Consider the following 21706-nt stretch of genomic DNA (forward strand, 5'->3'; position numbering starts at 1 on the left):
TGTCTGTCCTCCTTACGACTTGCCCCAGAGACACGTTTGTGAATGCTCTTGATAGCACATTGCAAGATCCATTTGGTTCTTTGGAATATGTTTAGGATTTATACTTTTTCATTGTCCGCTGACTGTGTTTCCTGGGCTGCATTTTCCAAAAGAGAAACACCACAGAATTCTTTTTGCTGATGGCTGATGAGGGAGACGCTCATCAATAGCTGAAAGAGGAGAAACTGGAACAAAAAGCGTAGCTAAAGTGGTTTTGTGGGAATGTGATTACAGAGTTGGTTTTCATAATAAGAGGCTGTTTGGCACTGTTGCCTCTGTGAAATGGGCTTGAAAGGCACTTGCTCATTCTTAGCATCCACTGCGTACAGACTGCTGTGGTGGGTCAACAAAGAGGCCCAAGGAAGGAAGATGCCAGATCCTCTCCTTGAGATGTTTATGTTCTTGGGAGGGCAGGGAGAATTGAGGGGGGGGGGGCAGGTAGATGCCCCGTGGTCGGCAGGAACCATATGTGCATGTTCTTAGTGACCACAGCTGCCATGGAGCAATCCTTAACAATGCTCCCAGGCTAGGAGGTTAAACCTTCTCATTTGTTTGAGAAAGAGAAAGAGGGAACCCTCACTATCTTTACATTGAGTCTGGATCCAGAGCAGGAGGGAGGTGGGAAGGGAGAGGGATTTAGGCAGGCGGGGATTTTCTCCCAGGCCTCTCAGCATGTGGACACGCAGATCAATTTCTTATCCTGCGTTCAGCTGGACACTGGGTTAGAGACTGTGTTGATCAAGACATCCCCTCCTGTTTCATATCATGTAACGCATTCATTGCAGCCACTGAGCCTAAATTACTGTTTGCTTTCTTTCTGCCTTTCTCTCCCCCGTCTCCCCCCCCACCCCCGCCCCAGCCTGAAATGGTAAGAACTCATGTAAGGATGGAGTTAGTTTATCCGTGCTAATGCTTTGATTTTTCTTTTCTCTTTCTCTTTGCCACAGTAGGTAACCAGTTAGGGGCCTTGGTACATCAAAGGTAAGCAGTGGGTTATGTTTTATTATTTATTGATCATTTCTAATTGTTTATTGATCCACCATCTGTACTAGAGTGTTAGAAAGTCAGAGGTTGAGAGTGTGAAAAACCAGGGGCAAAATTTCTTTAAGACTCAAGTTTTTTTTATAGTCCTTTTCAAGACAGCATAAGTTCAAAGGATAAACGAACAGGAGGTATTAAAAATCAGCCATTATTGTATATAAAGTTAGACCTCTAGAATGTGGAACTTCTATTTTTCTGCCCACATACATCTAATTTAAAGAGAGAAATTTTCCATTCTGAGTTGATGGCTTTCCCAGTGTTTTATGAACCCTTAACATCTTCATTTGAGCAAAGGCATCCCCAAGAAGTGTAGGTCGTTGGGCTTTCACAAGATAAAGCTTGTGATCCTCAAGGAGTTGTGGGCTTGAGAAGGCCACCCCATGCACTTGAGGAGGGACTTGCCAGAGAACCTTGGATAAGTGCCCAGTTGCTTCCCTGCCTCAGTTTACCGTTGTAGCTTTCCCTTAAATATTGAGGATTTAGAGAGATACAGAGACTTCTGGGCTTTAAGAAGACCAATCTATAAGATAGGATGTTTGTGGTCACAATGTTATCCTTTAAAAAGGGTAAAATATGCAGCAAACTGCCATAGTTTCTCTTTGCTCAGGGATGAAATTTTATGTTGTGCATCTGTTACTGTAACATATTATCCTTAATCTTTACCAGCAGTGATACAATTATATCCTCCTGTTTTCTACCTGAATGTTTGGGAGTTTCTAGAAATCATCAGACCTTAGTTAACCAAAAGATTTAACCTGGCTTTTGTTGTGTTATTGATTTGCTTTCTTTTTTTAATAAATTAGGATAATTTAAATGACATTGCTGTTAGTATCAAACATAATTTTCCTATAAAAACGTAATTAGGATTTTACTTTCCAAGATGTTCATACTTTGTGCATTCAGGTTTCAGCCTCACCGTTAGAATGGAGCTTTGTCTTCCAGGGGGCCCAGAGCAGCTCATCTCTATACTTTTCTTCCTCAATGAGTGTCTGCTACCTGCCATCCCTGAGGGCTGAGGAACTGCCTGAGTTTTGTGACAATTTGTATTGTGATAGCATTGAACCTCCTCTGATAAATTCCCCAGTAATACTTGCTGAGGATAGTGCTACACACAGGAGCCGCAGTCTTGTGGCTGCATGCATGGGAGTGCCCTCACCCTTCCCCATGGCCAGGAAACACTCCCCACAGGGACCCTAAGCCTCTGTACGGATGTGCTGGGCCCGTTGAGGCTTAACGTTTTTGTTCGCAGTATTACTGATTTAGGAAGTTAGAAGAACTGCCTGATTTCCAGCTGAACTCAAATATCCCAAGAGGTAGAGAGGATTCCTGCCCATGTACAAACTGGAGGAGGTAAATTCCTTAGAGAAGAGACAGTCTGCTCTCATCAAATTGATACAATGGCAAGCACTATTTATGCTACAGCCATTTCTTTTAAGTGCCACGCTTTCCCTAAAAACATGCACTTGATTCAATCCTTTCCATGATGGGTAAAAATCCAGCCGAGTGAGAGATGTTTAAAAACACTTAACCTTTTTTTTTTTTCCTTTTTAAACTACTTGCATTTAGCTTCTTCCTAAGGTACATGTTTAAATTTAATTGCTTTCTGGGGTGTTGGGCAAATTGGATATTGTCCACGATACACTATATGGCAAATTTGAAGGTTTGTTTGAAAGAACCAGTACAGTAGTTGTTTAAAAAAAAAAAAAACAACAACAACACGTAGTGAACGGGATAGCACTTAACAGAAGTACCTTGCAGAGTCAGCGAGATAATTATTCTGTCCTGGTCAACACTGATTAGGCCTCTGCTGGATACTGGTTCCATTTGGAGCATCTCACCCAAAACAATAGATAAATTAGAAAGAGTCCAGAAAGCAATAAAAAGATTGGGAAACAAGGGATGTTGAAGAGAAGTTGGATATCTGTATCTAGCAAGGAGACCAGAGGAAAAGTCTAAACTAACTTCTCAAGCCCCAAAGAGTCTTTTAAGCATTAAGGGATGTCGAGAAGAAAAGGTAGTTGTTAGTAGAATTGATGGTTTAATGAAAAATCAGAAGTTTCTTTCTCTGACATGAGAGAGGAGGTGTGGATCTTCTCAAGAAGTGATTAACCAAAGGGTCCATTAGATGATGCTCTTTTTTTTTTTTTTTTTAAGATTTTATTTATTTATTTATGAGAGACAGAGAGAGAGGCAGAGACACAGGCAGAGGGAGAAGCAGGCTCCATGCAGGGAGCCCAGTGTGGGACTCGATCCCGGGACTCCAGGACCACACCCTGGGCCAAAGGCAGGCACTAAACTGCTCCAGGGATCCCGGATGATGCTCTTTCTTGGGGGCTATGGACTTGCTGGCCAAACTAGCATGATTCATTTTAAAGTCCCTCTCTCTTTCAGTATTGCCAATGTGGGGAATTTGGGGAACCTGAAGTGGCTGTGAAATTCTTTATATGTTTTTCCAAAATGTTCTTTGTTTTTAGGGCAGTAATAACAGAAGAATTCAAAGTGCCTGATAAAATGGTTGGATTTAGTAAGTATACACATTATCTACTTTACCTTCATTAATCTGTCAGTGTGACTGTCACAATGGTAGAATGCTTTGCACCCTGTATCCCCCAGAGTCCCAAAGGACTGCAGGTCTCTCACTAGGCTGAGAGAGACCCGTGTCCCCCTGCCCCCAACCTCTCTCCTCCCTTCAGCTGCAATACCTTGTACCTGTCTGCCATGTTTCACATATGATTTCCGTGGCTCACGGAGGCCATCCTGATTTGCAGTGCCGCAAGCCAAGTGTAAATATTTGCTGAATTAATTAAGTCATTCATGCATGGTTAAATATGGAACAGAGGCACGTTCTGACCTTGTTCAATTTGTTTCAGTTATCGGCAGGGGAGGTGAGCAGATTTCACGGATTCAAGCAGAATCTGGTTGCAAAATTCAGATTGCTTCAGGTAAGGCTTCCTTTTTCATAGATCTCAGTTTGGTAGAAATCAGTATTTTGCCAAGTTTTCCAGATTTATTACCTTTGCTTGTTGCTTAGAAGTCTAAGAGCTTCGGTAAGTATATGCGATTGCTGTTTTCCTTGCATTTTTAGAGCTGGACTCCCAGATGAGAACCAGAAAAACCAGGGCAAAAGCAGGCCCAGAGACGAGGCTGCCCGTCTGGCCTCTTGAGGCCCTCCACAGTTCTACAGCTCCGTGTAGCCCGTGCTAGACACCTGCTGCTCTAGGACCTCTGATTTTTGCACCAGAATGTTATGTCAGACAGTGGGGCCTAAGGAGTGCTGTGGCTTTGGGGTCACTCCTGGGGACGGCTCACTGGCTCCCCTGGATTAGACCGTCCCCTCCCGTTGTGGAAAGAGGCCAGCTGGGGTCTGGCTAAACGAGTGCACGTGAAACACAGTTCAGGACCTTTCCCAGCTGGGTCCATTTGACCATGGGTTATGGAGAGAAACAGTTTAAGGAAAAGAAGTGTTCTCATATTATTAATAGTTCTAACAACTGATTTGAGTTTGGTCTCTTTCCATAGTGGAAAAGGGGGCGTGGAAGACTGTTAACTAGAGAAGCGTTTGTCTGTTTAAAAGATACACGTCACAGTGTCTCGAAGGCAGTAACTGCTCTTAGTTCTTTTTTTTTTCTTTTTTGAGTTAAGAATTTCAAAGGGCACTTTTTTTAGGAACAAAGTAAGCGTCGTGTGGTGTTGGAAAGCAAGCTTCTCCTCTCTTGCCAAATGGTCCGGAAGTAGTTCCACATAGATGTCACTGCTCTCTTGGGAGATTCGTGCCATAGCTGGTAATAGCCCTGACGTGCATCTGCCGTTAAATTGCTCACTGGTGTGCAAACAGGTGATCTTAACCTACTCTGCAGGTGGAGAAACTGAGGAAGAGCGGGTGACGCGACTCAGGCACTTTTTAGCACACAAATGGGTCAGAGAAATGAAGCTGAGATTGCTAATTAGGACCCGCTGGGAAAGCTCCGCTGCATCCTGCCCACCTCCCCTGCAGAATTTGTTTCTACTTTGAGAATCTAGGGTGGAGCTACCAGCTGACTGTTCTCTCCACAAATGGAAGCAAACTGTCTTTTTCTGGGGCTTGGGCTTCTGTGGGGCCGGTGTAGGAACCAGCCCAGAGAGACAATCTGTACACAGAGGCACAGGTACACGGTTGCCTGATGCCCACCAACACACCTCATCTTCTTGATTCTTCTTATAGAGAGTTCTGGGATTCCAGAGAGGCCCTGTGTACTTACCGGAACCCCAGAAAGTATTGAGTAAGTTTATTTTATTTACTTTTTCCTTTCACTCTTCTTCCTCCCTCCCCAAATGGGGAGACATGGAAGGGCAAAACTGTTACCGAACACTGCGGATCTGTGCTGCAACTTGGCCACGAAAGCACATGCTTCTGTGGAGAAGGATCTGGGAGGTTGCCACACCAGGGGAGTTTTCTGTTACTTAAAACACATAAGGTATCTCCTTTTTCTCAAACCCTACAGAATTTCTGGTAGCTGTTATAACATCCACTCCATACACCAGGGTCTTAAAGAGTGTGCGTTCACCCCGCCTAAATGCTCTAAGCAGCTTATTTCTTCCTTTGTAATATCTCCTTTACCTGAGCAGGTCTGTATTTGTGAGCCTGTCACTTGGTGAACCATTGAGAATCCTGGTACCAGGTCTTTTGCCTGAGACTGATCCCACTGCCTTACTGCTATTTGAGAACCAAATGAATTGACTCTTGGTGGCCATCACTCCTCTTAGAGGGCTGTCTGGACTGGTCAGAGTATGTTTTGACTCTGGGTGCCCTGGCAAGCACTTTACTAGCATTTGCTTTCCCGCTCTGGGGCCCCTGTGCTTAGAGGCTTGTGTCAGATGCAGGCCTCATCAGTCCACGAGCCTCCTGGGGAACAGGGATGTACTAAGTGTCTGCTCACTCTCCTCTTTCAATCTACCGAGTAGCGTTGCATTTGGGGACAGGGTAGCTAAGATTATTCCTGGCTCAATAGATAGGGATGTTTTACTGTTTCCGTTTCTCCGAGAGTCCAGATGAGTTTAAATTCTCTTGTTCTGCCGTAACATTGCAAGCAGTGAACCAGAATAAATATTGCTGGTAGGTGTGCATTATAGGGCAAGCGGGAGGATTTTGCTGGAGTCAAGGCATTTTTCTTCCAACACAGGTTAATTTAGTACACAAGCAAAATATTAAGCTGCTGGTGTCGCTGAGAAGACCGGCCAGGCCAATTCTGTATACAGAGAGGCTCAAGACTACAAAAGGCAACATCTATTTCCTCCCTTTCTTTTCTTTCCTCTACTCTTCTAACCATTCCTGCTTCCTCTTCTACCCAGGCAGTCGGGGCAACAGGATTGTAACTTTAGGAGGAAACCGTTTCATTTTCTTCGAGTATACTGTACAGCCAGCCTGTATAGTAGCTGAATGCTATCCTATCGGAGGAACCAAAAAACAGATTGCACATGGTGATTTAAAGAATAAATACTAAAAAAAAAAAAAAAAAAAAAAAAAAAAAAAAGGAATAAATCCTGCAAAAAGAAAAAAAAAACCCACAGAAAAACCAGCCACGGGAGCTTCTGGTGCTGAAAAGGTGATCACCCCAACAGGCAGCCTCGGCTGGTCAGGCCATGCTGTGTCAACACTGCCGTTTCCCTCCCCTTCCTCGGGTCCACTGGCACCAGACAGCATCACAGGGGAAAGCAGGAGCCTGAAAATCCAAGTGGACAGGCACAAAGCAGACGTCTGTGGCCCTGTGACTGCACTGGGGCTGTGCTGCCTCTTCTTCTCACCCCTTCAGACCACACTGGCGATCAGCCATAGCCTGAGCTGGAAGGTCATCTCAGAAGTTGTAGAGCAGGTTGGCTGGGGGAAGAAACTTGGAATCTGGGAATTCAGATGGTGACTACTAACCCTCGCTTTCTTTCTTCCTATCTCTCTCGTTGCTCTCTCCTGCCCATATTTAACCAGTGTCTCTTGAGTATCTCCTCTGTGTGAAGCGTTACGTTGGACTGGGGACCAGAGAGAGGTGCAGAGGAGGGATCAAAGGCGGTCTCCGCCACCTTAGCAGCTGAAGGTTCTGATAGGAGACGAAACGTGTTTGTGATGGAAATGTGAGACACCGTCATGAGCAAAGGGCAGGCCGGAGAGGGCTGTGTTGGAATGTTGGTGTGTGGTGCGTGTCACTTTTAAATTCCAGCCCAGTAGCGTGGCGAATGGCAGAGACCTCCCGGGTTGTAGGGGAGGAGCTGGAGCTGGATGGAGGGCTGCCTTGACTCCTTCATGGTCTTCCCCCAATGCTATTGTCCTTCCTTCTCCAGGCAACTAGCACATTCATGTAATGCTCTTTCTCTTGTGATTCTTTCCCTCCCAAAGACAAGCCAAACGGCTCCTGGGGCAGATTGTGGACCGCTGTCGGAATGGACCTGGCTTTCACAACGACATAGACGGCAATAGCACAATCCAGGAAATTCTTATCCCTGCATCTAAAGTGGGTTTGGTCATCGGCAAAGGAGGGGAGACGATCAAGCAGCTGCAGGTATGTGAGCCCTTAACAGAGCGGTGCTCCAGGAGGGCTTCTGGGACTGGGGGTTAGGGCTAGTCATAACCCAAACTCCCCATTGCTAGACTGGCTATACACCTCTCGGTGCAGAGCTCCCCTGCCACCCTCTGCTTACGTCAGTGCACAGATCCTCCATTCGACAGATACTTTATGAATAGTTACTGTGGCCAGGCCTGAGTCCAGGTATGATGCCAAGTGGTACTGCCCACTGGGGTGGTCACACTCTGTTAGGCTTGTTTTTACCATCAGACAACATCTTGGATGAAAGAACTGCATCCAGAGCTGGAGCTTTTAGCCAGCCACACACCCTCTCCCTAGCTGCCTGACCTTAAATATGTTTGTATATTTCTCCAGGGCTCAGAGTCCTTGTCTGTAAAGGTGGGGAAATGCCCGCCTCACTCTTGTAATGAAGCTGAAATAATACTTGTGATTTTATATTTACTTAAGATCCTTAGAACAGAGCCTGTTACTGAGTAAATGCTCCATGAACATTAGCTGCTCCTATTCCAGAACCCCTCATGTGAGACACGGGAAGCCAGAAATGTGTCAGAATTGAACACCCCCAGAAGGGCAGCCCATGTGGCTCAGCAGTTTAGCTCTGCCTTCAGTCCAGGGTGTGACCCCAGAGTCCCGGGATCGAGTCCCACGTTGGGCTCCCTTCATGGGGCCTGCTTCTCCCTCTGCCTATGTCTCTGCCTCTCTCTCTCTGTCTCTGTCTCTGTCTCTATGAATAAATAAATCTAAAAAAAAAAAAAGATAAAAAAAAAGAACACCCCCCAGGAAGTTCCAGGGCACATCCTGTAATCCGATGCCTGTTGGCCTAGCCAAACATCTTGACAGTCATAGTCAGTGAGAGAAGGGGTACAGATATGCTTCCATGAGTTTGGATTAGTTTTGCTGCCCAATGAGTTATGAGCAAACTTATTTCCAAACTTCTGGGCTTTTGAAGTTGCAAGTCAGGGGTCGTGGGCTGCCTAGCGTGCGCTCTCACGCACCAGCACTTGGCCTGGCGGGCACTCTAATGTGGGCTCTAGGGTCCTGGAAGCCACCTTTTGCTCCCCCATGCCCCAGCTCTGAGACCTTGGGCAGCTTGCTCTCAGGGCCTGCCCCATCAGTGAAATAGGGCAGCAGGAGCCTTTCCTTCTCAGAGCTGTGCATGGGCCCTAACTAGATGATGTTAGTCCCTGATATGTCATAAAAGTAGTTCATTGGATTGAGATATTCTGGGGACCAGGAGAAGAGGAGGGTTTGGGGAAATAGTTTTCCATATCACACTTGGCAGCTGTCTAGCATGAACTGTACACTGATGTTCTCAAAGGGCGGTACCTTGTGGTAGGTGGAACGTGCCTGATGGGGGATGGGGCCCAGCCCCATGCTTCTTGCACCATGCTGCATTCTCGTTCATGGCGGTGAGGGCTGTACTGCTGGTGTGCTTCCCCCACAGGAGCGGACAGGTGTGAAAATGGTCATGATCCAGGATGGCCCATTGCCTACGGGAGCAGACAAGCCTCTCCGCATCACTGGAGACCCGTTCAAAGTACAGGTAGGAAAGAAGTCACGAATGGGGCAGGTCCTGGGTATGGGGCTATCACTTGGGAGGAATGTGTCGAGCTTGTATGTTATTCAAGAAGTTATCTGGGGATCTCTGGGTGGTGCAGCAGTTTAGCGCCTGCCTTTGGCCCAGGGCGTGATCTTGGAGACCCGGGATCGAGTCCAACGTTGGGCTCCCGGTGCATGGAGCCTGCTTCTCCCTCTGCCTGTGTCTCTGCCTCTCTCTCTCTCACTGTATGCCTCTAATAGATAGATGGATGGATGGATGGATGGATGGATCCTGCTTCTCCCTCTGCCTGTGTCTCTGCCTCTCTCTCTCTCACTGTATGCCTCTAATAGATAGATGGATGGATGGATGGATGGATGGATCCTGCTTCTCCCTCTGCCTGTGTCTCTGCCTCTCTCTCTCTCACTGTATGCCTCTAATAGATGGATGGATGGATGGATGGATGGATGGATGGATGGATGGATGGGAGGGAGGGAGGGAGGGAGTTATCAAACTGGGTGTTGTTTTATTTAAGGTGAACTGTTGTCCAAACTAAGCGTGATGATAGGATATGAGGTCGGCCTGTCTCCTTCAGAGCCACTAGCCACAAGTGGCCATTTAAATTAATTCAAATTAAATGAGAATGGAGTTTCTTGTTTACACTGGCCATATTTTGAGAGCCTAAGAGCCACATGAGGATGGCAGCTCTGGTCATGGACAGTGCACATATGGAACATTCCCATAAATGAAGATGATTTTGTTGCACTGATAAGATGCAGTTTTCCATCTGTTAGCCTTTGGGTACCTCGGCTGCTGGGTCTCTCTGGCTCTTACTTGCTTGTTCTCTCTTGGTCCTATTTTGCAAGACTTCCCGCTTAGGTGGGAGATGAGCACCCCACCCGTATATGTGTGCCCTCCTAGCAAGCGCCCTGTGCCCTGAGCTCCCAGCCACAGAGTATAGCCCATTTCTGAAAGCAGTAAAGGGCTTAGGTTTAGACCATCTGGGGCAGTTCCACCCTCTGACTCTCACTGCCAGCAGGAATGTGAGTGGGCTGCGGGTGTGGGAATGTGTCTGTTCTCTTGAAATACGAATGTTCTTTTCCTGCCCACTGCAGCATACTGTGCCTTTGCTGCATTTAGAGGACTTCCAGGGTGGCATACCTTGGTGAGCTAGGCTGTCAGTAACAGCTGTTTCTCCACAGGAGTTCTGGGGCTTTGAGCCAGTGGAGGTTACCAGTCTCCTGCAAAATATTTCCCCCATTCTTCCCCTCCCACGATGATACTTTATTTACACATATATGTATTTGTGTGTGTGTTTATGTAGGTATATATGTTTATTGTAATTAACATGATATTATGGCAGTCTCGGGGTACAACAGAATGATTCAGCACATTGCAAAATTATATCCATCACGACTTGGCTCACCATAGTGTGCTTATCATCCATCACTGTGCAGTTATTAAAGTATTAGTGATCATGTCCCCTGTGCTGTACTTCTCAACTCCAGGACTTACTACTTTTATAAATGCAAGTTTATACCTCTTAATCCCCTTCTCCTATTCATTTCCCCCAATTCTTTCTTTTTTAATATTTATTTATTAAAAGAGAGCATGAGCAGAGCAGAGGGAGAAGCAGACTCCCCACTAGCAAGGAGCTTAATGTGGGGGTCAATCCCAGAACCCTGAGATCATGACCTGAGCCAAAGGCAGACACTTCACTAACTGAACCTAGGCACCCCTGTTTCCCCCAATTCCTTTTTTTTTTAAGTATTTTTTTAATTTTTATTTTTATTTTTTTTAAGATTTTATTTATTTGTTCATGAAAAACACAGAGAGAGAGAGAGAGAAAGAGAGGCAGAGACACAGGCAGAGGGAGAAGCAGGCTCCCCACGGGGATCCTGACATGGGACTCGATCCCAGGTCTCCAGAATCACACCCTGGGCCAACGGCGGCGCTAAACCACTGAGCCACCTTGGCTGCCCTAATTTTTTTTTTTATTTTTTGATTATTTATTTATTTATTTTTAAAGATTTTATTTATTCATTCATGATAGAGAGGGAGAGAGAGGCAGAGACACAGGCAGAGGGAGAAGCAGGCTCCATGCCGGGAGCCCGATGCGGGATTCGGTCCCAGGACTCCAGGATCGCGCCCCGAGCCAAAGGCAGGCACTAAACCGCTGAGCCACCCAGGGATCCCCTAATTTTTTTTTTTAATTCAGCTTGCCAGCATACAGTATAATTTCCCCCAGTTTTTAATGTTCTTGTTCAGCATAACTCAATTTGCTGTTATCAGGAGTTCTTCCGGTCCAGGTACATAGGTAAAAATCCTGGTTTTAGGGACACCTGGGTGGCTCAGCAGTTAAGCATCTGCTTTTGGCTCCAGGCGTGATCCTGGGGTCCCAGTATCAAGCCTCACATCATGATTAAGAATCATGATTTTAAAGCAGAATTGAGGGCCAGTGATTCAGACGGCCTCAGGCCTTGGACTCCAGGCAGTGGTGCAGCACCTCACTCCCCTCCAGCAGGCCAGGGTCCCCCAGGTGCCTTGCCCCTCCAAAGCATCTCACCTTCCTTTTTTTTTTTTTTTCCAAAAGATTTTTTAAATTTATTTATGAGAGAGGCAGAGATACAGGCAGAGAGAGTAGCAGGTTCCGTGCAGGTAGCCCCATGTGGGACTCGATCCCAGGTCTCCAGGATCACGCCCTGGGCAGAAGGGAGGCGCCAAACCGCTGAGCCACCCAGGGATCCCGCATCTCACCTTTCTAAATGTGTGCACATTGGCTCCCTGCTTGCCTTCTCTGGTGGAACCTTCTGTTCTTTTATGAAAGAGCTTATTTTCTTGACATTCCACGCATTTGCAGGAAAGTCACAACAAAATATTTTTAGTTTTTTTGTTTTAATTTTAAAAGTACTTGTATTCTACATTTTTTATTTGGGAAAAGCCGTTTCCTGTGTTTAGGATAAATGGTTGTGTGTTTGCTTTCTCTCCCAACTTTTTATTATAAAAATCTTTAGACATACAGACAAGTTGAAAAGATGAACAGTGAACATGTACTTGTGTAGCCTCGTCCTACCTGTCATTTTGCCACACTCGTGTGTTTGTGTGTTTTATTTATTTACTTATTTCTGCTTTACCATTTGTGAGTAAGTGACAGATATCATGACCGTCTGCCCGCAGATCCTGCAGCATGTATCTCCCAAGAACTGGTTTCTATAATCAGGCCTAGGAAAATGATAGCAAGTCTCATAACATGATCTTATAGTCCCATGCTCGCAGTTTCTCCAAATGTCTGAAGACTTTAATTCCTGTTTGTTTGTTTTTATTTGGCTGGTTTTTCCAGAACCAGGATGCAATCTGGGTTCCCAGACTTGAGTTGTTATGTATGGCTGATGTCCAGTGCAGGTTCCTTGAGGCTGGGACTGGTATGGGCAAGATGGACTGACTTAAAGTGCATTGGGGGGGCAGAGGACACTGAGTGTGCCTCCAAAAGCATCAGGCCTGGCAGGTAGTCTTGCCAGGTGGTAATTGGGATATTTGATCTCTGGGTGTTGGAGGATAGATTCAGGCCCCCTAGGCTGGCCTTTTCCCTTCACCTCCCTGGAGCTCCTCTGCGATGGGTTGGTTGCCTTGTGATGTCTTTTACGTGGAACTTGCCCACAGAGCTCTCAGAAAGAAACAGTGTGCCAAAATGCCTCAGGGCCATAGTAATCAATCTCTGACCTAGCACAAATGTGCTGATCCAACTGTGGCTTAAAGGAAGGCAGGCCCTTGTCTGTGTGGATGTCTTGGGCAATGTAAAGAACACGTCACCTAAGATTGGTCTATGTGACCCACCCTAGCAGCCTCCTCCTGTCCCATGTTGTGATACAAGAAGTGACCTCTCCCACAGCTGAGCACCTTCTGAGTCTTTAAGCCTGACTTAATGGGGTCTGATCTTGAAATTTCACCTGGTGTCATGTCTTTTCTTAGGATTTTGTTTTCCATAATGCCTTTCCTCTGTGTTTACGCAGCAAGCGAGAGAAATGGTATTAGAGATCATTCGAGAGAAAGATCAAGCTGACTTCCGAGGTGTCCGAGGTGACTTCAGTGCCCGCGTGGGAGGAGGCAGCATAGAGGTATGCTTGTCCTACAGGTTAGTTTCCAGGCAAACGGGCTGCGCTTTTAGATTGTAGACCACACTTTGGTTAGCTCTTTAACCTTGAGTGAGTGAGTGAGCTTTGATCTCTTCGGAGCCTGGGTGGGTGTGAGGAAGGACCGAGAGAGTCAACCATAGGGAGGGGAGCCAGCTGCATGCATTTCAAGGAACAGGGCCATCTTCCTGGTTGTGAGGTTTTGCCTCAGCACTTTCCTGCTGCCCAGGTGAAGACTAGAAGCCAGATTTTCTCAGTGCTCTGTGTTGTGATGGTGTCAGACCTGGAAGGCCAACTTATTGATGAGGTGGAATGGAATGAAAAGCTTTCCTTTATTTTTTTAAATGTTTTTAAAGATTTATGAGAGAGAGGGACTGAAGGAGAGTGCAGGGGCAGGGAGGGGCAGAGAGAGAGCATCTCAAGCAGGCTCACTGCTGAGTGCAGACCCCAATGCAGGGCTTGAACTCACAACCCTGAGACCATGACCTGAGCCAAAACCAAGAGTCAGGTGCTTATTTGACTGAGCCACCCAGGCTCCCCAAAAAGCATTCCTTTACAATGAAGTTTTGAGATACGCTGCACCGTGGATAGAGCTTGCAAACATTATGCTTAGTAAAGTAAGCCAGATACAGAGAGACAAATACTGTGTGAGTCCATTCATGTGAGGCGCCCAGAATGGGCAAGTTCCCAGGGGTAGAATGTAGAGCAGAGGTGACCAGCACTGATGGAAGGAGACTGTTTAATGGATACATAGTTTTGGGGGGTGATGAAAAGGTTTTGGAAGTACAGAGACTGTTGATGGTTACACAACGTTGTGTGTATATTTAATGCCACTGAACTGTATACTAAGTAATGGTTAAAATGATAAAGGTTATGTGTTCTTATATTTTATCACAATAAAAGAATGAAGGGGGGACATTTTCAAGGACCAGTGTACATGATATATTTATGCTTATTTCATAGAATTGGGAAGATAAGTTTGCCATCTTTAACCTTTTATCTATAAGGTTTATTCTTCATTTTTATAACTAATGTGATGAAATCTCAGATGCATTAGCTAACTTAATAGGCAAGAATGTAATCATCAATCACGATATTTTTCCTAAGAGGGGAAAAATATGCTGTATCATATCATTTCTAGGAAGGCACTGCAATCAAAATCAAGTTGTTTGTTCTTTGGGTCTTTTTTTTTTTTTTTTTAATGTATCCTTTAAGAAATAACAGATTTGCAGACAGCTCTGATAGATTTTGTTTCCCTGTGCTCAGGTGTCTGTGCCAAGGTTTGCTGTTGGGATTGTAATAGGAAGAAATGGGGAAATGATCAAAAAGATTCAGAATGATGCCGGGGTGAGGATTCAGTTCAAGCCAGGTTGGTTTTGATGATTCTCAAAAATCCTTAGTGCTATGAAGAATTATAAAGTACTTAACAAGCTAGGGACTCTATAATTAGCTCATGTGTGTTCCCTCCCTCCCTCTTTCCTCCCCACTCCTCCCCCCCATACTATTACCAAATTATCAATCTAGCTTTCTCCTCTGGGCCCTCATAGCATTTCCAGCTTTTAATTTTATCAAGGAGAGACAAAAAACAATCTATTATTTTGACTTCATTATTTAAAGATAAAACCATTTAAGAAAAAGACTAACATCTTAGAATAAAGGACAGTTCTTTAAATTTTGTAGATTTGTCTTCATGAGCAAAATTACTTACATTGTCTTAATTTCCTCATTTCTCTGAAGATGGGAAAACATTGTGATGGGCTAATTTTGGCAACCTATACCATATATTACCAGCTCTGCTTTCTTTTGCCTTACTGTCTTGTGTTTCTGTAATGATATCTTTTTAAAATGCCTGTAATTACATAAGAAGCGAGTGTTGATATAAACCATCCAAAAAGATGATTATGCATCTGGTAGGAATATTGATTGCAAATCAGACTGACCTTTGTTTCCAACTAAAGTCAGGCTTTTCCTAACCCTGTCTCTCATTTTGTTCTACAGATGATGGTATTAGTCCAGAGAGAGCTGCACAAGTCATGGGACCCCCAGATCGGTGTCAGCATGCAGCACATGTCATCAACGAGCTTATTCTTACAGCCCAGGTGAGTCCAGCTTTCTGGAGTTCAGACACATCACCTGCAAAAGCAGAAAGTGCCACACAGGGTCTTGGGGCAGCACCAAAGAGAAGTCACGCCCTCTTGGATCACATTTCTGGAGCTCAGTGCTCTTGCCAGTTGCCTGCCTCCAGGTACATGGCTGGCAGCTTTTCTACGTCTGCGCTTTTCCTCCCTTCATGTATTTTGTTACTAGCTTCTTGCTCTTTGTTATACCAGATATCCTAGATACTTTGCTCTTTGTTATCTAGGTTTTCTTGACACAGTAAGTTCCTGACTGTGTAAACTATTTGGAGAAGTACAGTGCAGGTCACATTTCAAGCCATTGGGTATACTTGGCATGGAAATATATTAAGTAAACTCCAGGGCGCCTGGGTGGCTCAGTTGGTTAAGCATCTGACTCAATCTCAGCTCAGGTCTTGATCTCAGGGTCATGAGTTCAAGCTCCACATTGGGCTCCACACTAAGCATGGAGTCTCTTTTAAAAAAAATAATAAATGCTTGGGCAGCCCAGGTGGCTCAGCGGTTTAGCACTGCCTTCAGCCCAGGGTGTGATCCTGGAGACCTGGGTTCAGGTCCCACATTGGGCTCTCTGCATGGAGCCTGCTTCTCCCTCTGCCTGTGTCTCTGCCCCTCTCTCTCTCTCATGAATAAATAAATAAAATCGTAAAAGAAGAAAAAAATAAACTCTAATCTTAGCTTCAGAAAACACTTCTGGATCCTCCAGAGTCTTAAAGCTGTCTTCACACACTGGATTCCCTGCACTTCTCTCTCAGGATGCGAGCTAGCTTGTGTGATGCTGTTAGCATCTTCACCTGCCCGCCCCCCGCCCCCCGCCCCCCACCCCCGCCTCCCATTGTGAAGTGCTCTGGGAACCACTGTGACTGACGCTAGGTTGGCATGTCTCCCAGGTGTGCCAAACTGAGGGCAAGTTTAAAAACACCTGGAGGGGGATCCCTGGGTGGCTCGGTGGTTTAGCGCCTGCCTTTGGCCCAGGGCGCGATCCTGGAGTCCCGGGATCAAGTCCCACGTCGGGCTCCCGGCATGGAGCCTGCTTCTCCCTCCTCCTGTTCTCCGTCTCTCTCTCTCTCTCTCTCTCTCTCTCTCATAAGTAAATAAATCTTAAAAAAAAAAAACAAAAAAACAAAACAAAAAAAACACCTGGAGCTGAAGAGAAGCACAGATTGGAAACTATAGCCCGAGCTCTGCTGATAGCTAGACAAGCCTGTGGGACAAGCCTCTGAGCCTCCCTGGGCTGAGCTCTCGACCACAGATGATTCGTATGCACCAGGTAGTGCAGCCCACACAATCCCCCAGGTCTTGGAGTGGCCATGTTGAAGTTACAGGCTTATAGCCCCCACCACAGACTTCCAGAATCAGCATACCCCAGAGAGGAGGCTTGAGCTTCTGCTAGAGTTGCAGCAATTCTTAGGATTAGACAAGTTCAGAAGAGACCAGCGTCCTTGGTAACAGGAGGAGTCTACAGACCCAGAGCTACAGAGGTTCAGGGCAGTGGGGAGATAGCCTCATCTCTGAGACTCTGGGGAAGGCCAGGAAGTCGGCTATGTGTGCACGTACCCATGTGTACATACATTTTAACATAAATCCCTAAAATTGCTTTGTTTACTCATCATTTGTCTCTCATAAAAGCCGAGTGCAAGGAAAAAAGCACTCTAGTCATCTCTGTTTTCTGCTGGTTTTAATTCTGGGTAAACACTCAGTTTACTCTTAATCAGCACAGGTAGGTTCTGCCAAACATTTGTCCACTCTGTTGAACATCTGTATGGCTTCTCCCTTCCACGAAGGGGCTCTCAGCTTTGGCCAGATTTGCCCTCAACATATAAAAAAGAATTTTTTTTTTTAAGATTTTTGTTTATTCATGAGAGACACAGAGGAGAGAGAGAGAGGCAGAGACACAGGCAGAGGGAGAAGCAGGCTCCATGCAGGGAGCCCGATGTGTGACTTGATCCCAGGACTCCAGGATCAGGCCCTGGGCTGAAGGCGGCGCTAAACCGCTGAGCCACCCGGGCTGCCCACAAAAAAGAATTTAAATGCTGCAGCTCCATAGTTACTCAGAGAACAGAGACCTCCAATGAGATTGGCTGCCCTTGAATGAAAAGAACCTTCTTCTGTTAGGTGTTGACCATGGATGTGCCCTGTTCTGGGGGCCCGGCATGAGAATGTCGGAGGCTCCTCCACCCCACACCACAGGCCCACACACCTGATTTGTTCCCTCCTTTTTTGGGAGAATGGCACAACCCGGCTATCTGTAAAAGGCTTTTATCCTATTTGCTAGTTGGATTGTGAGGTGCTCTGACCACCCACAGCAGTGTCTGCGGAGGGGAGGGTTGGAGGCATACTTGTCACTTTGAAATGCCTGCAGCTCTTCCACATCTAATGCCTGGCTGGTGGGCCCAGCGTGTGTTAGCCACGGGAAAGGGCAGACTCCACGGAGGAGAAAACGGCTCCTGATACCTGGACATTAGGGCCCAGTAATTAAGACTCAGCAAGAGGGCACTGGGCTTCAGCCCAGGAGTGTATACCTGACTGCGTGTTTTAGTTCAGTACAGTGGGGCTGTTTGTGAAACCACACACGTTCATCTGCACATGTCCTCAGTGCTCCTGTGATTTGTGTTAATTCTGGCTTTGAAAGAGCACTTCAGAAACTGAAATGTGGCAAGGTGCTCAGGTTCTAGTGTGTGGCACTGATTATATCCTGTCACTTCACCTCCTCCCTGGGGCTGAAAAGTGGTCCTGGTGGCAGAGGCAGAAATCTTTACTTGAGCTTTGCGTCCTTCCTAGGAAAGAGATGGGTTCGGAGGCCTCACGGTGGCCAGAGGACGAGGACGTGGCCGTGGTGACTGGAGTGTGGGAGCCCCTGGTGGCGTCCAGGAGATAACCTACACGGTGCCGGCAGATAAGTGTGGCCTCGTCATAGGCAAAGGTAAGGGGCCACTGGTGGAGTTTCATGGTTCCCCTCCATCTGTCCTACCCGACAGCAGAGAGGGCCCAGATGGTACCTCCAGAACATAAAGTCAGGTCTGTTGGCTGCACTTGACTGCAGGTGCCAGATCTGTGACATCAGCAGCCTTCCATAGAGACCCTGTTTGGGTAGGGTCTTCTCATGAACATGCGCAGAGTGGGCTGTCGGTTATCATGTACAAACAGACCAAAAGTAAGACCCCACTGCCTGGTGAAGCCACGTAGGTTGTCAAAAAGGTCCCCTGCCCAGGATGATGGGGCCTCTGGATGTTTGTCAATCGACTGATTAGTGATTAATTTGCCTCCCGGGCGCTCAGAGGAACAGTTGAGATAATTCCTCAAGTGAAGGTTGCCCTGTGACAAATGTGTCACTTTTTGTGCTTACTGGATTTGGGTATTTGGGCTTTATTGACACGTGTAAGAGTGGTTTTTATCCTTTGAGCACATTTACTGTGAAAAACGGACACCCTGTGGAGGGAAATAAAAATTGACTGGTTAGTTGTTTCAAGGCTTTGTAGAGAACATTAGGTAAGAAACCCTTGTTAGTGGCTAATGTGGCCGCTAGCCATCCATCACTGCGAGCAAGGGGAAGAGCAAGCAATTCCTGGGCTGCAGCAGGCTGGCCTTGGCTCCCTGGAGGTTCTCGGGAAACCTCACCCTGGGCAGCACACACAGGTTCACCTCTGGCCTTTGTATTTGCCTTTGTACATGTTGGAGGAAGTCAATGCAGGCTACACCGCCCGCGCCCCCCCCCCCCCCCCCCCCCCCGCGAGTTTCTCCAATTTCTGCCACCACCTCTCTGACCTGTGGGAAAAAGCTAACGTTCCACAGAGCACAATTTGGGAATGGTCTTGGTTGGAGAGCTAAAGCTGCCTTAGCATACTGTCCCATGCTAGCACATGGGGGTGATCCCTCCTGCCCCTCATTCACCTTCTAGAGTCTGCATTTGGCCCTGTCGTGGCCAGTGTCTAAGGTATGCTCTCTTGAAATGTCTATCTCTGATCTCTTTGTTGTCTTCAAGAGTATTGATCTTTTTTTTTTTTTTAAAGATTTTATTTATTTATTCATGAGAGAGAAAGAGAGAGAGAGAGAGATTGAGAGGCAGAGACACAGGCAGAGGGAGAAGCAGGCTCCATGCAGGGAGCCTGATCCTGGGTGTCCAGGATCACGCCCTGGGCCAAAGGCAGGCGCTAAACCGCTGAGCCACCCAGGGATCCCCCCCCCTTTTTTTTTTTAAAGATTTTATTTATTCATGAGAGAGAAAGAGAATATTAATCTTTGGAGGTGGTAGGAGCCACGTGAGTTTGTTTTCATTTCCTGGCAGGGTGTATGTGCTGATCAGTGTTTAGGGGGTGCTGTCAGCTGCCCAGATGCTAGTGGTAAGTCAGAGCCACTACCCAGACCATCAGCTTGGCTGCTGTGAGATTGAAACCAGTCAGTGCCTGTGGGTTGAGAAGCAGAGCTTGGTGTCTTTGCCTTTGGAGGACCATCCTGTCAAGGAGGGTTGACTCGCTGACTGTGTGTCTGCTCTAGACGGGCAGCCTCGCTGTCTGTACTGTGACCAGTCTTGGTAGTCCGTTAAATCTGGATGTGGCCAGAACCGCCCCTTGTAGTTTGTCCTCAACAAAGTCACCCTGAGTGACTCCCACAGGGAAGTGACTGCTCTGTGTCCTGGGGCTCTGACAGCAGCCTCAAAAGGCCCAAAGTTTTGTCAGCCGGGGTCTCTCTTTACTGCTGCTCTCTGCTGCATGGGCGTGGACACACACACGCACGCACACACACATACATGAGGCCTGGGTGTGGGGGTGCATCTTCTGAGAGAAGGTGTGTGGATGAGGGTGAGTAAGGGAGATGGGAGAGAGAGCCACCAGCAGTCAGGCCATTGGGTGCACCACCCCCCCCACCCCCCCCACCGGCCCCCGGCTCCAGTCCTTGGACAGACGCTGAGCCTCCCTGGGCCCCTGCTGGATTTCCATGATAAATACAGCAGTGGTGACAGATAGTGTGGCCAGCCCTGCTCTTGTCAGCCAGGCTTTTAGCAGGTTTGATTAATTGCTTTACGATTTCACATCCAGCCGGGGGGCCACTGGTGGGTCGCTTCTGCCCCCCATCAGGTGGAAGAATGGACAGGCTGCTGAATGAGCCTGTAGACAGCCTCCATGTGCCAAGCTGGTGACCTCATTTTGAAGGAAGATGAACTTAAATTAACTCCTTCCGGCCCCGCGAAGTTTTGTGGTGCCTCTTCACCTTATTAGCATGCTGCCCTGGGCTTAGGGGAGAGGGCCTGGGGAACTGCTGCTCCAAGTGCCCTCCGGAGGACTGCTAGTCTGGCTCTCAGCCTCAGACACGCGCGCGGCCTTTTGTGCTCTTGCCTCGGAACCAGCGGCACCTGGGGAAGGCTGGAGGATTCCTTCCAGCTCTGGGTGTGCGGTAGGAAGGCTTCCACTTGCTCTTCTTGCTCTTCCTTCAGCCCCAGAAACACTTTGTTTAGTAGCAAAGCTGCCTGCTTTTCATGGTGCAAAGAGGATAAATTCACCACCTCTGAGCAGAGGACAGTATTTCCGGGCTGGGAAGGGCTTACTCCTGCCAAGGCCGGCAAGCCGCTGGAGGCTTCCTATGACTTTTCTGCATTGGCCAGTACAGTTTGCTCCAGTTGGAAAACACCTTTTCTTCCACCGTAGCAGAACTTTAAGAAAATCATGTGTGTAACACGTTGGTGTGTTGCATTGTTGTTTTTCATTTGCTCTTAAATTGAAACCCAACATCAACTAAACTGACACATGGCACGAGCCAATTTGAACAAAGCTTTCTCTGAAAGCCAGCAGCCTCCCAGTTTCTTCCTTCCTGTGGTGTCTGCCTTCAGGAGGCCGCAGGACCCCCACTCCATCCTTGCCTCCTGTTCCCGTAGCATCCCACCGAGGATGAGGTAAGACACAACACAGGCGGGGCCTGCTCTTGGGACCCCCTCCTTGTCCACCTGCTTGATAGGTGCTCCAGCAGCAGGCTGGAAGGACTATGGACACATTACCGTAAAATGACAAATATCATTTGAGGTTAGTTTTGACTCTGGGCGGGGTGGAGTGACACAGAGACTGGCCTTTAGTCTTTGCCTTTTGATCATTTGGTGGGGCTCTCTGCTCACCTGCACCAGATTGTCCACAGATTGTCTTTTTCTAAATTCGCAAAACTCTGGGCTTCCAGGTTTTCCTTGTACTCTGCCCTCTACACCCCACCCCCCCAGTTGAGCAGAACCGATCTGTAAATTCTGTGAAATTTCAAAAGAAGAATCAAACCATTGTGACACTGCTGGAGCTT

At 47.0% G+C, this 21706-nt stretch overlaps 1 protein-coding gene across 7 annotated transcripts in view; it reads left to right on the forward strand.

The window, feature by feature from the left end:
* FUBP3 (far upstream element binding protein 3) overlaps positions 1-21706 on the forward strand; it is a 53482-nt gene that overhangs the window by 23099 nt on the left and 8677 nt on the right. For 4 of the 7 annotated variants that reach the window (XM_077851069.1, XM_077851074.1, XM_077851075.1 and 1 more), the window contains 10 exons: positions 987-1020; positions 3555-3604; positions 3951-4022; positions 5282-5339; positions 7445-7607; positions 9076-9174; positions 13179-13283; positions 14565-14667; positions 15297-15397; positions 18212-18353. In XM_077851069.1, coding sequence (XP_077707195.1) covers positions 987-1020; positions 3555-3604; positions 3951-4022; positions 5282-5339; positions 7445-7607; positions 9076-9174; positions 13179-13283; positions 14565-14667; positions 15297-15397; positions 18212-18353 — 927 coding nt within the window. The remainder of the gene's footprint in view (positions 1-986; positions 1021-3554; positions 3605-3950; positions 4023-5281; positions 5340-7444; positions 7608-9075; positions 9175-13178; positions 13284-14564; positions 14668-15296; positions 15398-18211; positions 18354-21706) is intronic. The other 3 variants (XM_077851070.1, XM_077851076.1, XM_077851073.1) reach the window with 1 other exon arrangement.

Source organism: Canis aureus, chromosome 16 (genome assembly GCF_053574225.1).
Source record: "Canis aureus isolate CA01 chromosome 16, VMU_Caureus_v.1.0, whole genome shotgun sequence".
Taxonomy (NCBI): domain Eukaryota; kingdom Metazoa; phylum Chordata; class Mammalia; order Carnivora; family Canidae; genus Canis; species Canis aureus.